This window comes from Typopeltis vanoorti, chromosome 6 (genome assembly GCF_054136105.1).
Source record: "Typopeltis vanoorti isolate ZY-2024b chromosome 6, IOZ_Tvanoo_1.0, whole genome shotgun sequence".
NCBI lineage: Eukaryota > Metazoa > Arthropoda > Arachnida > Uropygi > Thelyphonidae > Typopeltis > Typopeltis vanoorti.
Genome location: NC_143554.1, coordinates 158,607,112 through 158,623,221, shown reverse-complemented (window position 1 = coordinate 158,623,221; position 16,110 = coordinate 158,607,112). Strand labels below are relative to the sequence as shown.

At 38.0% G+C, this 16,110-nt stretch overlaps 1 protein-coding gene across 1 annotated transcript in view; it reads left to right on the top strand.

The window, feature by feature from the left end:
- The window catches only part of LOC150106158 (epithelial sodium channel subunit gamma-2-like), a 109,410-nt gene that overhangs the window by 24,413 nt on the left and 68,887 nt on the right, over nt 1-16,110 (top strand). The window contains exon 3 of the mRNA XM_090394634.1: nt 2,768-2,892. Within this exon, the coding sequence (XP_090250760.1) occupies nt 2,768-2,892 (125 nt within the window). The remainder of the gene's footprint in view (nt 1-2,767; nt 2,893-16,110) is intronic.

Here is a 16,110-nt window from a genome sequence, read left to right as displayed (position 1 = left end):
CTGAAGAACCGTTTTGAGGAGCTTTAGGAGGAAGAGGGTGATCCGGATAGGATATGGGACACTCTCAAAAATGCGGTCACGTCAGGTGCTTTGAGAACTGTGGGAAAGAGAAAGAGAAGAAGAACAGCATGGTTTAATGGAGAGTGTGAAGAAGCTGTGTCGAAACGATGGGAAGCCCTATTTATCTACCTTGTGGATAGCAGGAAGAAGGCTGTATATGATAGAGTGAGAAGAACGGTGAATACATGTATATGCAGGATAAAAGCGCAAGTATCTTAATGAGAAGGCGGTTAGAATAGAGAGTAGTAGGGTGACGAATAAAGTCCGGGGAATATTCCGGACGATCAAAGCCATGCGAGGATCTCAGACACAAGGGCATCAATAAGAGATGAGAGTGTAAATCTTCTATCAAACTCAAAAGACGCTGTCGCTCAGTGGGGTAGATATTTTGATAACTTGTTGAACGTCAGTGTTTGAACGGTAATACTGGAGAATTATACTCCTTATCAAACTGCTGAACCATATATTGAACAGCCGACATTACTCGTGCTGTCCACATGCTGAAAAATAATAAGGCTCCAGGAGTGGATTGCATTCCTGCGGAGCTTTTGAAGAATGACGGGGATGCCCTGCTGGAGCGGATGCACCAGCTCATCTTGTTGCTCTGGTGTGAAGAACGGCTGCCGGAAGAGTGGAAGGAGTCGCTGATCATCCCTGTATATAATAAAGAAGATAGGTCTCAATACCGCAAACAGAGGCATCTCACTGCTGACGAATTGCTAAAAGGTGCTGTCTAACATCATACTACTGCGCCACACACCATATGCAGAAGAGTGCCTCGGTGACTACCAGACGGGCTTCAGGAGGAACCGTTCTACAATAGACCAACTCTTCACGTTGCGCCAAGTTTTTGAAAAGTGCTGGGAATATAACTGGGAAGTCCATAATATTTTCATAGACGTTTCTAAAGCCTATGACTCAATTATACACAATTACACAAAAATGTGGCAGGTATTAGAAGAGCTTGGAATTCCTCCAAAACTCCGAAAAATGGTTCAGGTGTGTGTAGCTGGTTCTAGAACAAGAGTGAAAGCAGAAGGTGACCTGTCAGACTCGTTCCAAGTACAGACTTGCGTGAAGCAAGGTGATGGGCTTTCTCCGAGTCCCTTAAATCTGGTCTAAGAGAAAGTAATTAGAAACACACAGAAAGTGGTATATGAAGTCGGCATGGGGGTACAAATCAGGATTCTCGGCTACGCGGACGACCTAAACGCCATGGCGCATCAACGGGACGACGTAGTGACATTGGTTACTGCCGTTGAGGAAGCTGCAGAAGATGTTGGCTTGAAGATAAACGTAGAGAAGACGAAGTACCTTTTCGTGAGTCGCCATGCTGCTCAAAATCCAGAGTGAGCTGCACAGTTTGAGAGGGTAACGGAATTTAGGTACTTGGGGTCTATCGTGACTGAAGATAACAAAGTTTAAACTGATGTTCAAAGTGGTGAATGCCACGAATTTGGCCTATTACCAAGTGCATCGCCTTTTCGCTTCGCGTCTACTATCTCGGACTACAAAGGTAGGACTATACAAGACTCTGATTAGACCTATTCTCCTCTATAGTGCCGAAGCGTGGACTTTCACGGTAAGGCAAGCCGACCACCTCAGAGTATTCGAGAACAAGATGCAACAACATATCTATGGAGGGGTCATGGCAGACGGAGTCTGGAGGAGGCGGTATAACGCTGACATAAACTCTTTGTACAACTCGTACAAAGCGCGTTCAGACGTCTTGGTGGAACTATGATCCGGTCGTCTTCAGTGGCTGGGGCACCTGTACCGTTATGGGCACCGAAGGGACTATAAGACAAGACAAATGTGGGAGGCCAAAGCCCGTTCAGGGAGGCCAAGAAGGAGATGGGCGGATCAGGAGGAGGAGGATCTGCAGACTGTTAGGATGGAGACCAGAATGTTGCGGACAGTCGCAGAGGACCGTGCCCAGTGGCGTCACCTGGTGCTTGAGGCAAAAAATCCCCCACGGGCTAACAGCGCCTAGATAAGTCAAGTCAAGTAAGTGGTCAAAAGTACCTCACAGAAGCACCTCACTACTCATTTTGTTTTCTATTTGCAGTAATATATATTTTTGAATATATGTTTATCCTCATTTTAATTTCTTGTCTTCAACCAGTTTGGTGGTTATTGTAATCTCTGCAAACTCTTTTGACAATTATTAATGTTACTAGTTTATTATTTATTAACAAGTGATTCAAATAAATATATAATTAATAAAACATAAGTTATTCATTGTTCTTACGTTTTTGTATTAAGATGAAGATTCTGTGATGAAGGTATTTTTTTCACAATATTCAGTGGATTCTTTTCATATATTTCTATCACATGCTATTAATACATATGGATTTCGTTATATTTTATTAACATACCTCTTAATTTCTTAGAAAATTTCATATAAATTCATAATAATTTACAGAATATTTAGTGTATATATTATTTATATAAATAATTTTTCTTGGCTGAACAAATTAGTGAATTTTCATGTCGAGTGCTTTCGTGTGTATTGCAATAAATTTCAATGAATTGCACTGCACTCTACTGCATACTCTTAGAGATAAATACAACTAAATGTTTTTTAAAAGTCAAAAGCGTTTTGGAAATACTTAGAGATTTTGATGTATTAACATTTAATTTGTAAAATGTATATTGTGCGAAATGATGAGAATTCATTACATTTCGGTATATATATATATTCCAGAAATTACTCATCAGATAACTTTATACCAGATCTAACGACTCGAATAGGCTTCAGAAAGTGTGTGACATTCTTCTCTCTGCGGGACCCTACAGCAAGAAAGATGAAACCAATGGAGTTAACAGAACGTAACTATCAACAATTCTTTCTATCTTTTTACTGTAATTACTTCAATATCATTTGTCCATTATTTTGCATAGAGTATTGTAAAATCACTTCGCAATATGTTCTGGGATGACCATAAACTCTGCAATCGTTTACTGCTCGCATGAAATATGGTGTACTGAGGTTAGTTATTCATCTTCGAATTTAAATAACACTGCGATATATAGAAAGCTTCCATAACACAGTCAGTAAGAACGATGCACTTTGAATAGAGATTCAATCCTTCCAGTTCCATCTGAGAATCTTATAAGAGCTTTTAACTCAAAGTACGTCATACTTGGGTAGCTGGGAATTTTCTCTATGAAACTTAAACAAAACGAATTCTTCTGAGAGTTAACGCAATTGTATGACTTTTTGGCTAATTGGAGAGGAGTAACTGACCTATCAGTTAAGTCTGTATGAAGAAAAGGTAAGTGTAAGGAATAGTACGGAGTGGTTGAAAAAGATGGACTCAATTTTGTAAGTCTATACATCAAACATAGAACTAGTGACAAATATGATGTAAAATACATTTCATTATACTCACAATAAAGTTTATAGATGTTCAATGTTCCTCCCTCCTGCTGCACGGATAACATCAACACAGTAGCTGAATTTATCCCATACCCAAAGAAGGATCTGTTATATCACATAGTTCACCGGAGTTGTGATATGGTTTTTTAGGTCAACCAAAGTTGTTGGTAGAGGGTGTACATAAACTGCTTCTTTTATGAACCCCCCCCCCAAAAAAAAAAGGTTCAGGGTGTGAGATCAGGAGATCTTCGGGACCAGAAATTAAGCGCCAGGCCTTCACTGCTGATGCAAGCTATCCACTGTTGAAGTAGAGATTCATTGAGAAAATCTCGAATATCCTGGTGCCAATGGGATGTAATTCTGTCCAGTTGGAAATGAATTCTTCGGAATTTTCATTTATTCATTTGAGGAAGAAGCAAGTTTTCAAGTGTGTCCCAGTAACGGTCTCTTCGGCAAAACAGAAAGGTCCATAAAACTTTGTTCTCGATAAAGCGCAAAACAAATGTACTTTTGGGAAGTTCCTCTCATGTTGCAATGTTTCACTGGGATTTTGTAGTCCCCATATGAGAATATTGTATTGCTTCACTTTCCTGCTTAGGTGAAACGTCGCCTCGTCCCTGAAAATTAAACGTGGCAGAAAAGTGTCATCTTCCATGTTTTGAAGCGTACAATCACAAAATTCGACAAGGTTTACCTTGTCGTTTTCGTAACGAGCGTGAACCAGCTGTAAGCGATATGGTTTGAACAGTAAATGGCTCTTCAATATACGACAGGCAGTTGGTTGCGGTATTGCCAGTTCTCTGCTCGCTGTACGGGTTGACTTTCTTGGGCTACACTCAAAAGTCTGTTGAATTTGTCTCACTTTCTTCTCCGATACATGCGGTCTGCTGTGCTTTTTCCCTTACAGACAACCTGTTTGCTCAAATTGATAATTCCAACGACCAATGATCTTCCTCTTTGGAGATTTAAAGTTGAAACGATGAGGAAATGCATGCTGCATCGTAGTCGCTGACTCGGTTTTAATGAGTTTCCGAAAGCTTAGTATAGATTAATAAGTGAAAACACTTTTTCAGGTTTAGTGGGTTTTTTTTTAATTACGTAATCTCGTTATCTCGAAGTGTTCAAGAAAACAGATGAGAATGGATTTTAATGAAACTTTTGGAAAATTTTAAATTTCTTGTACACTAATTCTGCAGCAAGTGATATACATCCTGGGTAATATCCAGCACTGGTTAATCCTACTTTAGTACATGTTTAATTTAGAACAATTAAGTCAATTGAAATTAGTGTACAATCTCTGTTAATTTAGAAGAAAGAGGGTTTTATGAAGTCATATCTGGTTTATTTCTTAGAGATCGTTCGTCTGCTTTTGATCCGTTAAAATTTCTAAAAATGCAATGGAAGGTAATTCGTAAACTTTCTGCTAGAAAAGAGTCGAGATCATTAAAGGATAAAAATCGCTTGTAAGATTTTCAATGTGGGTTAACAGTATGTTATTTAGGTTTTTAGTAGTTCCAAATCGTTTCAAAAAGAACTATGCTTCTCTGATCATTTCCAAAGCTTGATTTTAATTCTATTAGCTTTTGCTATTCGCATCCGAGAAAGTGTCTAAGTATCTGCATACTGCTTTCGCTATTTCTATTAGGTCTACCATGTCCATCAAGTGAATATTGTTGCCCCGCAACATCTCACACATTCTACCAGATAAGATGTTGTGTCGAAGGGTATTGATGACTTAATTTTAAGGGTATTAACAACACCAAACAAATTATTTTATAAAAACATGTTTTATTAACTGCTTATATTTCGCTGATATTCAAATCAGCATCATCAGAGCACAATACAATATGTGTGCATGGCAGAGTAAGTGAATACAATACAATTGTGTCGGACAAAAGATCTAAATTCCTATTTTGGCATGGTCCTTTGTTCTAAAAAAATATAAAAATAAAAATAAAAATGTTGAAAAATTACAGCTATGTGGACGTTTCTCTTAGGATATCAGTTTACAAAATTTTTGGCAAATTAATGCAACCGTATTTGATCAGGGTAGAAGAATTCGTCATAGCTATGACTGACTGAAAAAATAATATTTCAGATCTGTAACGACTTCATGAGCCTTCACAGCTCAGTCAGTATAGACGAAGCCTTTTAATAAGAAAGACCTCGGTTCGATTCCCGTCATTGACGTGAGGGACTATCTGTTCTCTTCCGACTAAAGGTGAGTTAGTTGGTCTCTTACGGAGCTGGGGTGTTTCACCCGAAAACTCGGTTTTTTTCGTCTCCCAGAAATGGCAAACCGGCTCAGTGAATAAACATGAATTACAGTCATGAACACGTCCTAACCATATGCCGGTTCTGCGCTCGGATAAAATTGGGAGGGGGGAAGCAATGGTGAATACCCCTTTAAAATCTCACCAGGAATACTTTATGGGCAAAGCCTACAAAGTCACCTGCGGTCTGAGACGACTTAAAAGGAAACCCAGGAACGATTTCTGAACATATTAGTTTTCTTCCATCTAATCCTGTGTGAAAGGGTATCCAAAATATCCAAAACGTGGTTTGCCAATTCTGTCTTGCCATAATAATGATAACGAATGTATTTTTAAGGTACTTCCAGGCTGATGTTAACAGATCTTACTGTCTGCCATAGTATGCTAAATCAGGCACAGAGAACATCATACACTCAGGAGTGTGCTAGAGCGTGAAGTTTATCCTTAATGAGAACGGATCAGATTTGTTAATTTAACATGAGGTTTCAATTTGATGTGAAGGCCATGTTTTCATATATGATGGCCAAAATTGAAATCCTACATCAGCGCCAGTATACTATATTCCGACTACAAATTCGACGAGACCCCGTGGAAGTAAATTTTTCGTCACAAGTTGTTCTCACGGAAGAAGCAAAAAACACTCTCAGTCTGGGGCATAAGTTTGCCATCACACCGAAACAAATTCCAAAATTAGATATCATGGTGAACATAGAACGAGGCATGTATGATCTTCCACCGGCAATGGCCAATAATGTTTAGATATAACAGGCATCCTAAACAAGGCCAAACCACCAAAAAGTAATATACCACTTCCATCTGATCTTTGATGCCAAAGATAAACCGAGATTTCTCTACTCTAGATGGGAAAGAGGATATAATCCCGATTTGTGCTTCTGTACTGCAGACGATTATGGCGGCCAAATCCCCATCTCTAGGAAAGTATTAGACAGTTTTCCATATAGCCAACATCGACCTATAATCTATAAAGTAGGCCTAAATATTCCAATCCTAAGAATAATATTAAAACCTAGCTGGAATTTTCTCAGAGCTGACTGGAATTCTTTTAAGAAACATGTTGACACTGTAATAAGATTAATAAAGCCCACTGTAAACAATTACAATAGACTTGTTGGCATTGTTATTGGTGCTGTCAAACGAATCATTCCAAGAGGTGTTAGGAGAGAATATATCCCAGGCTGGAACAGTGAAAAACTGTATAAAGAATTCTCTAATAATAATAACCCTGCAGTAGCCCCTGAGCTACTGAAGACTCTTGACAATGCTTGAAAAGACAAATGGATTAAAACAATGAACAATTTTAATTTTACTCATTCCAGTCAAAAAGCTTGGTCCCTGATTAGGAAGCTTGACCCTAATATAAGGACTTCTGGTAAACTACCCGCCATAATTCCAACACACATTGCAAAGCATATGGTCTCGATGAATAAATATCCTCAAGATAAAGTAGCTACGAGAGAGGTGAAACAAAAACTAAAAAATATCAAAACAGATCTTCCACCATCACGACTATCTCAGGCTTTCACTTCCCAGGAACTTACCCTGGCAGCTACCCTCAATTCATAACTATTCAATGGCTTACTGATATGTACAATAATATCCTGGACTCTGACATACTTCCATTAATTTTTAAAAGATCTAAAATCATTGCTGTCTTAAAACCTGGCAAAGAACTTCAATTACTTCCAACTACCATCCTATCTGCCTGAAACTTCTCGAAAGAATGTTATACAACAGAATTTCTTCAAGTATACATAACAGAACTCCACAAGAACAGGCTGGCTTCAAACCTAACAGAAGTTGTTGCGATCAAGTACTGGCCTTGACAACCTTCATAGAGAACGGTTATGAAAAACAATTGAAAACAATAGCGGCATTCGTGGACCTCTCTGCTGCCTATGACACAGTGTGGAGAGAGGGTCTTATCTTAAAATTCCTAGAAACTAACCCATCACCAAGACTAGCCAACCTAATCAATCAAATACTAGCAGACAGATGGATACAAGTATCTCTCAATGAAACCCAAAGTAAATTCTTTAAGATTAAAAATGGCCTACCTCAGTAGTCAGTTCTTGCCCCATTGCTCTTTAACTTATATATTAGTGATCTCCCAGAGACAGCATCACGGAGATTCATGTATGCTGACGATATTGCCATTTCAACTTAACATTCAACATTCAAAAAAACTGAGAATACATTAGCTGAAGATCTGGCTGTACTTGATAAATATTTAGACGACGGCGATTACAACCTAACTTAAACAAAACTGAACAAGCATCTTTTCATTTAATTAATATCCAAGCCAACTTATCCCAAAAGATTACTTCATAAATAAACAGGTGAAATTTAACAATCATCCAAAATACTTAGGAGTTACCCTAGACAGAAATTTGGCATTCAAATACCATCTTGAAAACATTGCTGGGAAATTAAAAACTCGTAGTAATATAATGCATAAACTTGCTGGTACTTCTTGGGGTGCGGGTGCCAACACACTGCGTACTTCCGCACTGTCTTTGGTCCATTACACAGCAAAGTATTGTGCTCTTGTGTGGCTGAACAGCGCACACGCTTCTTTGGTGGATGTCCAGCTGAATCAAACTGAGGATACTCTCTGAAGCTTTAAGATGTACTCCTGGCTACTGGCTCCCAACTCTCAGTAATATAGCCCTCCCTCGCTCCGCAGGACCTAAGTCTTAAGCAAACTATGGACAAATATAATTGGAACCAGTTCCTTGCCTATCCACAAAGACATTTCCTTCCACACTTCACAAAGCTGAAGTCCAGACACCCTGCCTGGAGGACTGCAATACAAATAAACGACCAGAATTTCGACCTATGCGAGTCATGGGAAGAGTATTGGTTTCAACATATCTCCAATCTTCACATACCCATCACAAATCCGACACCTCGTCTGGAGGGTTTCAATCTCCCTAGACATGAATGTACCACTTTAAATCGGATCACAACAGGACATGGGAGATGTAAGCATCTCTTGCATAAATGGAACTGGTCCGATACTCCAAACTGTGAATGCGGAAGAGGGATCCAGACTATCAATCACATTGTGCTTGAGTGTCCTATCTACCCATTCTCGGGTTCTAAAGAGGACTTTTTTAAACTGACCCCAGAATCCCTGGAGTGGATCCGGGAATTAAGGATAAACCTCTGACTCCTGATTTTTAATTTTGATGTTTAATCATTTCAACCTAGTGTACCCCTTTTAATATGATTTTTACAATTGTTTTTATGCTTTTTTATGTAATTCGTATGTTTTATTCTGCGACCTGTACATCATACGCTAAATAAATAAATAAATTGCTTCTTGGCTATTCCTGAAAATCGCAAGGTTGCAGATGATTTGCATCATATTGAGGGCAATCTAACACTTTGCTTATTTGAGATATGAAGATTACAAGTACGCTAAAAAGTTCGTTGTTTTGTTTCTGTCTCTTGAGCAGATTTCAGTATTATCTAATGCATATATGATACTGTTTGATCCACTTTTACTGGCAGGAGTAATTAAAAATCACACCACCTTCTCTCACGTCATGTAATATTCATCTTCTTTAAGCTATTATTCTTTACCTCATCCAACTGCAAAAAACTCTCTGACACTTTCCTAGAAAACAGAGAATCCTGAAGATGATAATGCACAAAATAAAGGCAAGCATGCTTTTGTTTATTTAGGAAGTTAAATGCATGAATTTCAAAGTAATTTTATGTGGATCCTTTTTATCTGGCAAACGTGTTAGAACATGTGTCATTGACTTAACGTCGTGTGTTTTCGTTTGCATATGGAATTGTGTGTGATGGTTAGAGATAAGAAAGGATATTGATCCATGAAATTTCCCAGGGTGAAGCCCGTCTGTCATTGACGTCATATTGTGTGTTTTTGTTTCTGTATAGGATTGTGGGTGATGGTTAGAGATATGATAGAGTATGTATTCCTAGGATTATCGCTGGGGATACATGTGTCAGTGATATCATTTTGTCTTTGGTTCGATTGTGGAAGTGTTGGAAAATATTTGTCTATAGGTTTCCATTCATATCTATAGATTTAGGGACACAAAAACACACGTCTTGAACTGATTATTTTATTAATTACTAATAAAATAAAACTTGACGTTTCGACACCTGTATCGAGGTCATCATCGGAAGGATACAAGTGTATAAGGAACCAAGGTAGATGCTCATGCCCAGTATACTGTCGTAAAGTGAAGTGTATTTATCAAAAATAAGTGCAGTTTTTATTTGATTAATTTGTGATGCTGTTGACGCTTTACAAGTTATTTGCATTATACACTGCATAGAAAGATTTTTACGGCGACTGTACTGTGAAGAACATACAGGCATGAAGCCCATTTGAACATGATGTAGGAATTACTTTCGCTGCGATGACTGGATCAATCCTACGGGATATATTATATTTTCCACAAGTGTACGATAGCGTATACTTGTGGAATCTGCACATGAATTTGTGCAGATTCCACATGAACGTAACGAAATTATGTTAAAAGTCATAATCTCTGGAGTATACATATATACACAGAGACAAGCTAAATTACATTTCACATATTATGCTGAAGAGACAATGAAATGATCAACGGTTATTCTACTGGCCTGACCTCCAGTGAAAATGTAAAAAAAATACAATAAAAAAATAAAATAAAATAAATTGACTACATCAAACTCTATTCAGAATTATTTAAGACAACGGCAGAGAAACATTCTTTCGTATAGATTGTTTGGTTACTGTAAAATAATATTCTAATTTTTAAGATGGCAATTGATATATTAGATTTCGATCCTGGATTACCTATGGTCCAACCTATAATTAACTCTTAGGGAGAAAGGTTAAGATGATATAATAAGATGATATAATGATATAACGATGGTCTGAAAATCCTAGGGATTTTTAGACCATCGTTATTGTTAAGATTAGGGTGATTGATAAGAATTTCACAGGCCTCCTTAAATTTACGTTCATACCATGTTTGGGTGTGATGTAAACAACAGGTTATTTTCAAGTCAATTCTATTTAAAGTGTTCCGTCATGATCATAAAGACAACCCTGGCCATAGTTAATGGTCAAGCTGGTGCACGTTAATGGAGATGCAACGAATACAGTATACTCCAGGGCGGGCAGCGGAGGGAGTGCATCCTTGGATGAGTTGGGTAAGTTCTTCAATTTTGCCAGATGTATTTAAGTAGTATCCTCTTTATTTTGTGTGATATCCCTTTAATGTATGGAACAGTTACAGTTTTATTATAGTCTTGTTTATTTTTATTTATTTAAGATGGTCTAAAAATCTCAAGCATATCGAAGGCACATATTCTACCCACTTAACCTTTCTCCCTAAGAGTCCATTATAAGTAGGACCATACGTAATCCAGGATCCTAAATCTAATATTACAATTGTCATGTTAAATTAGGGCATCATTTTAATGTAACAAAACTATCTATATGAAAGAATGTTTCTCGGATGTTCTCTTAAAGAATTCTGAATATGCTTTGATTTAGTTAATTGATTTTATTTCATTTATTTGTGGATTTGTTTACAATTTTCACTACACATCAGGCCAGTAGAATAACCGTTGATCAAGTCATTGTCCCTCTAACATACTATGCGAAATGTAATTTGGCTTGTCTCTTTATATATGTGTGTGTATACTACAGATGATGACCTTCACATGAAGGCCGAAACGTGGGAAATTAAAATAGTTAATTATAACACGGTTGTAGAGTTCATAATTTGTGTACAATGAAAGTTACCAACATCTCAATGAAAGTGTGGCAAGGAGAATGCACGATGTAATTGTCGCCAAAGGTGGGCAACTCTTTACTGATTTTGCAATAAATGCATATTGTCTAAACAGCACTGGTGTCCCGACACTTTCTTCCACCTAAGGTATTATTTCTTCGTGAGTATTACACGATATGTTCGGGTAATAGCCCATACTCGCATCGGTAGTTCCTCTTTAATAATACACAAACAGACATATTATATTAATATTTTAGAATAATGCTTATCTCCATGTTGGAGAGGTTTTGCATGTTGAATCATGCAGATAAAGCTACATTCTTTGAAAATCTGATACAATTAGAGAGTGCCACGTTATAAGCTGGGGTGTTAAATTATCCTTTACACAGGTATCTACTCAGGCAATTTGGCGTAGTTTGATACAATGTACATGTAAGTAAAATCACGTAGTTGATTACACTGTATATACTTTTGCAAATTCAGAAGTCTCCACTAAGCTCAGTTCAGATGAAGCGAAGAGTAGTTACCAGACATTCGTTCTGTTACGCCAACATCCAGGTAAGTGAAGTTCAACTGGCAGAAAATCAAGGAAGAGAAATTCACAAATTATGCAAATCCTTGCCTCTTCTTATTTATACTTGTTCTTTGCAATCACTTTCTTATTAATCAGTCAGTGTGGTGCGTATGCAAAAGGGTGATTTTTGAGAAAACGTATGCAGTATTTTGTTTCAATGTTTAGTGCATTAACATGCGAAATGAAGAACAGACGGTTCTAGTCTTTAAAAATAACATCTATATAATCAGGTAATATAGTAGAGGTAGGATTTGTATTTGAATAATTTCACTAGCAGAAGAGGAAGAATTGAAGTGAAGAATAAAATCAAAAACGAAGAAAACAGATGTTTGGAAATGCGCTGCATTTTTCAAAAATGGTATGGTTGAAGAAATAGTAGTTATGTCTTGATTGAAAGCAAGTACCGATTTTATCATTGCTATTTGTCGACCTGGTTGGCCGAGTGGTTAGCGTATCCGCTCTCAAGCCAAAAGGCTGTGGATTCAAATCCCGCCGTGGGCATGGGTGTTTGTGATCGCCTCTGAAAATACTAGTGGTGGTGGTGGTCGGCGGTAGATAGCATTGGTGTAAATGGTGAGGGTAGTTGTGGTTGGTGGAGTGGTGGAGCAATAATAGAAATGTCATTAAAGTCTTAAGAAATCGGACACCAGTATAACTGAGCATCAATAATAATAAAAAAACAACAACTTATAATTGAATTACAACTTTACCACTATTCGATTTTACATGTAGAGAATTTATTTTTCCTTAAGAAATCAAAGAAAACCTGAAATAAATACCACGTCTCTAGCAATAAATACGAAACCCAAGAATGGTGTTTGTTTCTCCAAATCATCAAAGCAGTCGAACTGAGCATTAAATAAGTAAACAGAAATGTATCGAGGGACAAAAATACCTAAAAAAATACCTAAATACCTAGAAACACAACATGCACAGAAACACACACCCACTCAAAATTCAAACCTTATCGAAAGAAACAATACTAGGAAAACCAATAACATCACTAATCTTCCACCACACCAAATATCAAACCTATTCAAATCTACATTACCAAAGCACAAAAATAGACCACACGCCAAGAGGGAATCTCCGTTAAGCTAAGGGATTCAAAAAACATTCCCGCTCTCCTCACACAACCGTGAAATACAGGCCAGCAACGCACATGCAATTTTCTCCCTTCCCCCAATCCTCTCTCTCCTCTGCCCTTACCACTCTCTTCTCCTCCACACGACCGGGAAATTGATACTCTCCCCCCTCCGAGAACAAGTCACATGCCCTTGAGGCAAACAGCTGGAGGCTACAGACATAATTCCGACCAATCAGCTGATCCTCATAAACTTAAGGGAATCATAAACTCGGTAAGGCGTTTCACCATATATTCTAAGAGCATTATTGTTAAATAATGTTCGAGTGGTATGGCGAAAGAAAGGAAGTTGTTGCATGCTACAGACTTGCAGAGGGATTGGATGACCCTGCTGAGATTTCAGAATTAGGCAAGTTTCTATATTGGGCATTTCAGAGTTTCATTTTGATTTCTTTTGGTATTTTATAGATTTATGAATTGTAGAGTAAGCTTAATGTGACACGACGCTCAAAGCTTTGAATTCAGTACTGCGTTGAATTGATCTTGAACTGCTTTGCCAAAATTGTTTGTTAGACAACGAAGTATTCCGGTTTAGAAAAGATCACCATTCTAGAACGATTTGTTCAAGACATTCATTAGGGACTAGTAATGGATCATTACAGATAGAGTGAAAATCGTCATCGCATTATGCAAAAGATACACAGAACTTTGAGTAGTCGTTATTCTATTTGGGGTCTTTGTGACAAAATGACACAAAGTATAGTTTATCTAAATGTCGGTTGATGTGAAGACGTTTATGGCTGAAATTACTGAGTATATTCTTACAGTGTATGGACTCTTTGTAATGTGTATCCGAACGCATCAGATGTTTAAGAAAACAGAAAAGTAAGTATTCTCTTACTACACTGCAAAGATTTTTCAGGGTTGTCTGATTAGATTTAAACTGCTTTTCAATATTTATAGTGCAAAGACACCCTTCATAAAGTGAATATAATAAATAATCGTACATCAGAAATGTTTAATTTGGAACAAGTAAATTAAAATTTCCTTACACTCTCTTCACTTTAAGATGACTGAGGAAAATGTGAAGGCTCTGCCGCTTCATTTCTGCAAGAATATCATTCACTCTGATGATCCAATAAAATTACAGACGTCCTATCATCAGCCAATGCCAAGAACATCGCCTCTCACTAGCTTAGCTTCTTCAAGATATAATCAATAACTACGAGCTGACTGATGTATTCACACACCTGCACCCACATAAAAACTGTTCTCCTGGAGGCCAAAGGTTGTACTACCAGAGACCAATACCAGGCACGGGTCGACAGGTACTATGCATCCATGCTCACAACACCCTTCGTAAAGAGAATCACATACTGTTCATCTCATACATCTGACTACGATTCCATCCTTCTGAGCATTTTCATTCGCGGACGCATCAGACACAAAGGAGAAGCATATAGGATATTTAATAACAGGACACAGAATATCTGAGAACCTGCAAAAACTATATCGCAACTCGCATCAGAGACATGGCTACTTAACAATCCATTTCCGAGTGGTAGTCACTCTTCTAGGCCAAAGTCAAGGTATTTACCCAAAACTATAGTCACCCGAGGGTGGGAAACCAATACCAATGGTTTCCCACTCAATAACAACATCTGTTATTAAACTTATTCCAAAGAAAGGAGACGCGAGGAATTTAGAAAACTGGCGACCTCTCTCCATCATACAGTCCTCTCTCCATCATATTTTACAGTCTCCGACTGTAAAATATTATCAAATGGCACTGCCATCAAACTTAACCAGGTCTGAACGAAATAATATATAGGCTATTTCATCTCTGGACGATCTATCACGACAGCTTACACCTCATAAGGGATCTCATAAGCATGGTCAACAGCAACAGTGAAACAATGGATATTGTATCACTAGACCAAGAAAAAAAGCTTTCGACAGCATTGAACACCCCTACCTATTCAGCTGCTTAGAAGTCTTCAGCTTTGGCTCAGGCATCTTTCAATCTACTAATATGTTATATGGCAAAGCACACTTTTCCATGATAATAAACAACTGACTTATCATACAGCAGACGCGTTAAATAAGGTTGTCCACTTTCCGGTCCTCTTTACACAATTGCCATTAAGTCCTGTTTGAGTAGAATAATCATGCCTGGTTAGAGCATTCCGTCTTAGAACTTTTACTAAGCCAGAATATGCTGATGATATCACAGTTAAAGTCCGCAAAGAAGAGGATTTCTATAGCAAACAAACAGCATACCAACAATATCAAGCTGCCTCAGGAGCCAAAGTAAATGCACATAAAACCACAGGATTGTGGTGTGGTAAATAGTCACACCGAACCTATTCCCCAATTTCTGGTCACCCATCTACCACAACACGATTGTAAGGAACTCCATTACTCAGAAAGTAAATTTCTTTCCTCCCTGGAGCTGGCGAGGCCTGAGGGTCTTAGGTGGCATGCTTTCCCTGAGCCTCACTTGGTGCTTTTCAATATCGCTAGCAAACCTATAATATGGGATCAGGCCGATCATATACATACTGCTAAATTCGCTTTTCAAGCTGCTATGTCTGATAATATAACAGAATAGGAGTTGAGCCCTCCTGACTCAGAAGATGATGTCTTTTTGACAAAAACCAACAATGCATGCGAGAAACGTACACCCTGCAACATATCCAAAATATACAACGTTCTAATACAACAGTCGAACCAAAGAGCTTTATTGGAAAATCTTGCATCATCCCATCAAACACTGCTTCACTGGACCTACCATATCGCACAGGAGTCACCAAACAGGACTCAGATATTCCGTGGAGAATGTGACATAATGTACTACCCACTCCAACTATATTACGAAACTTTAACACGGATGTTTCAGATAACTGTCTGTTCTGCTCACGATCAAGAACAATCCGACATATCTACTTAGAATC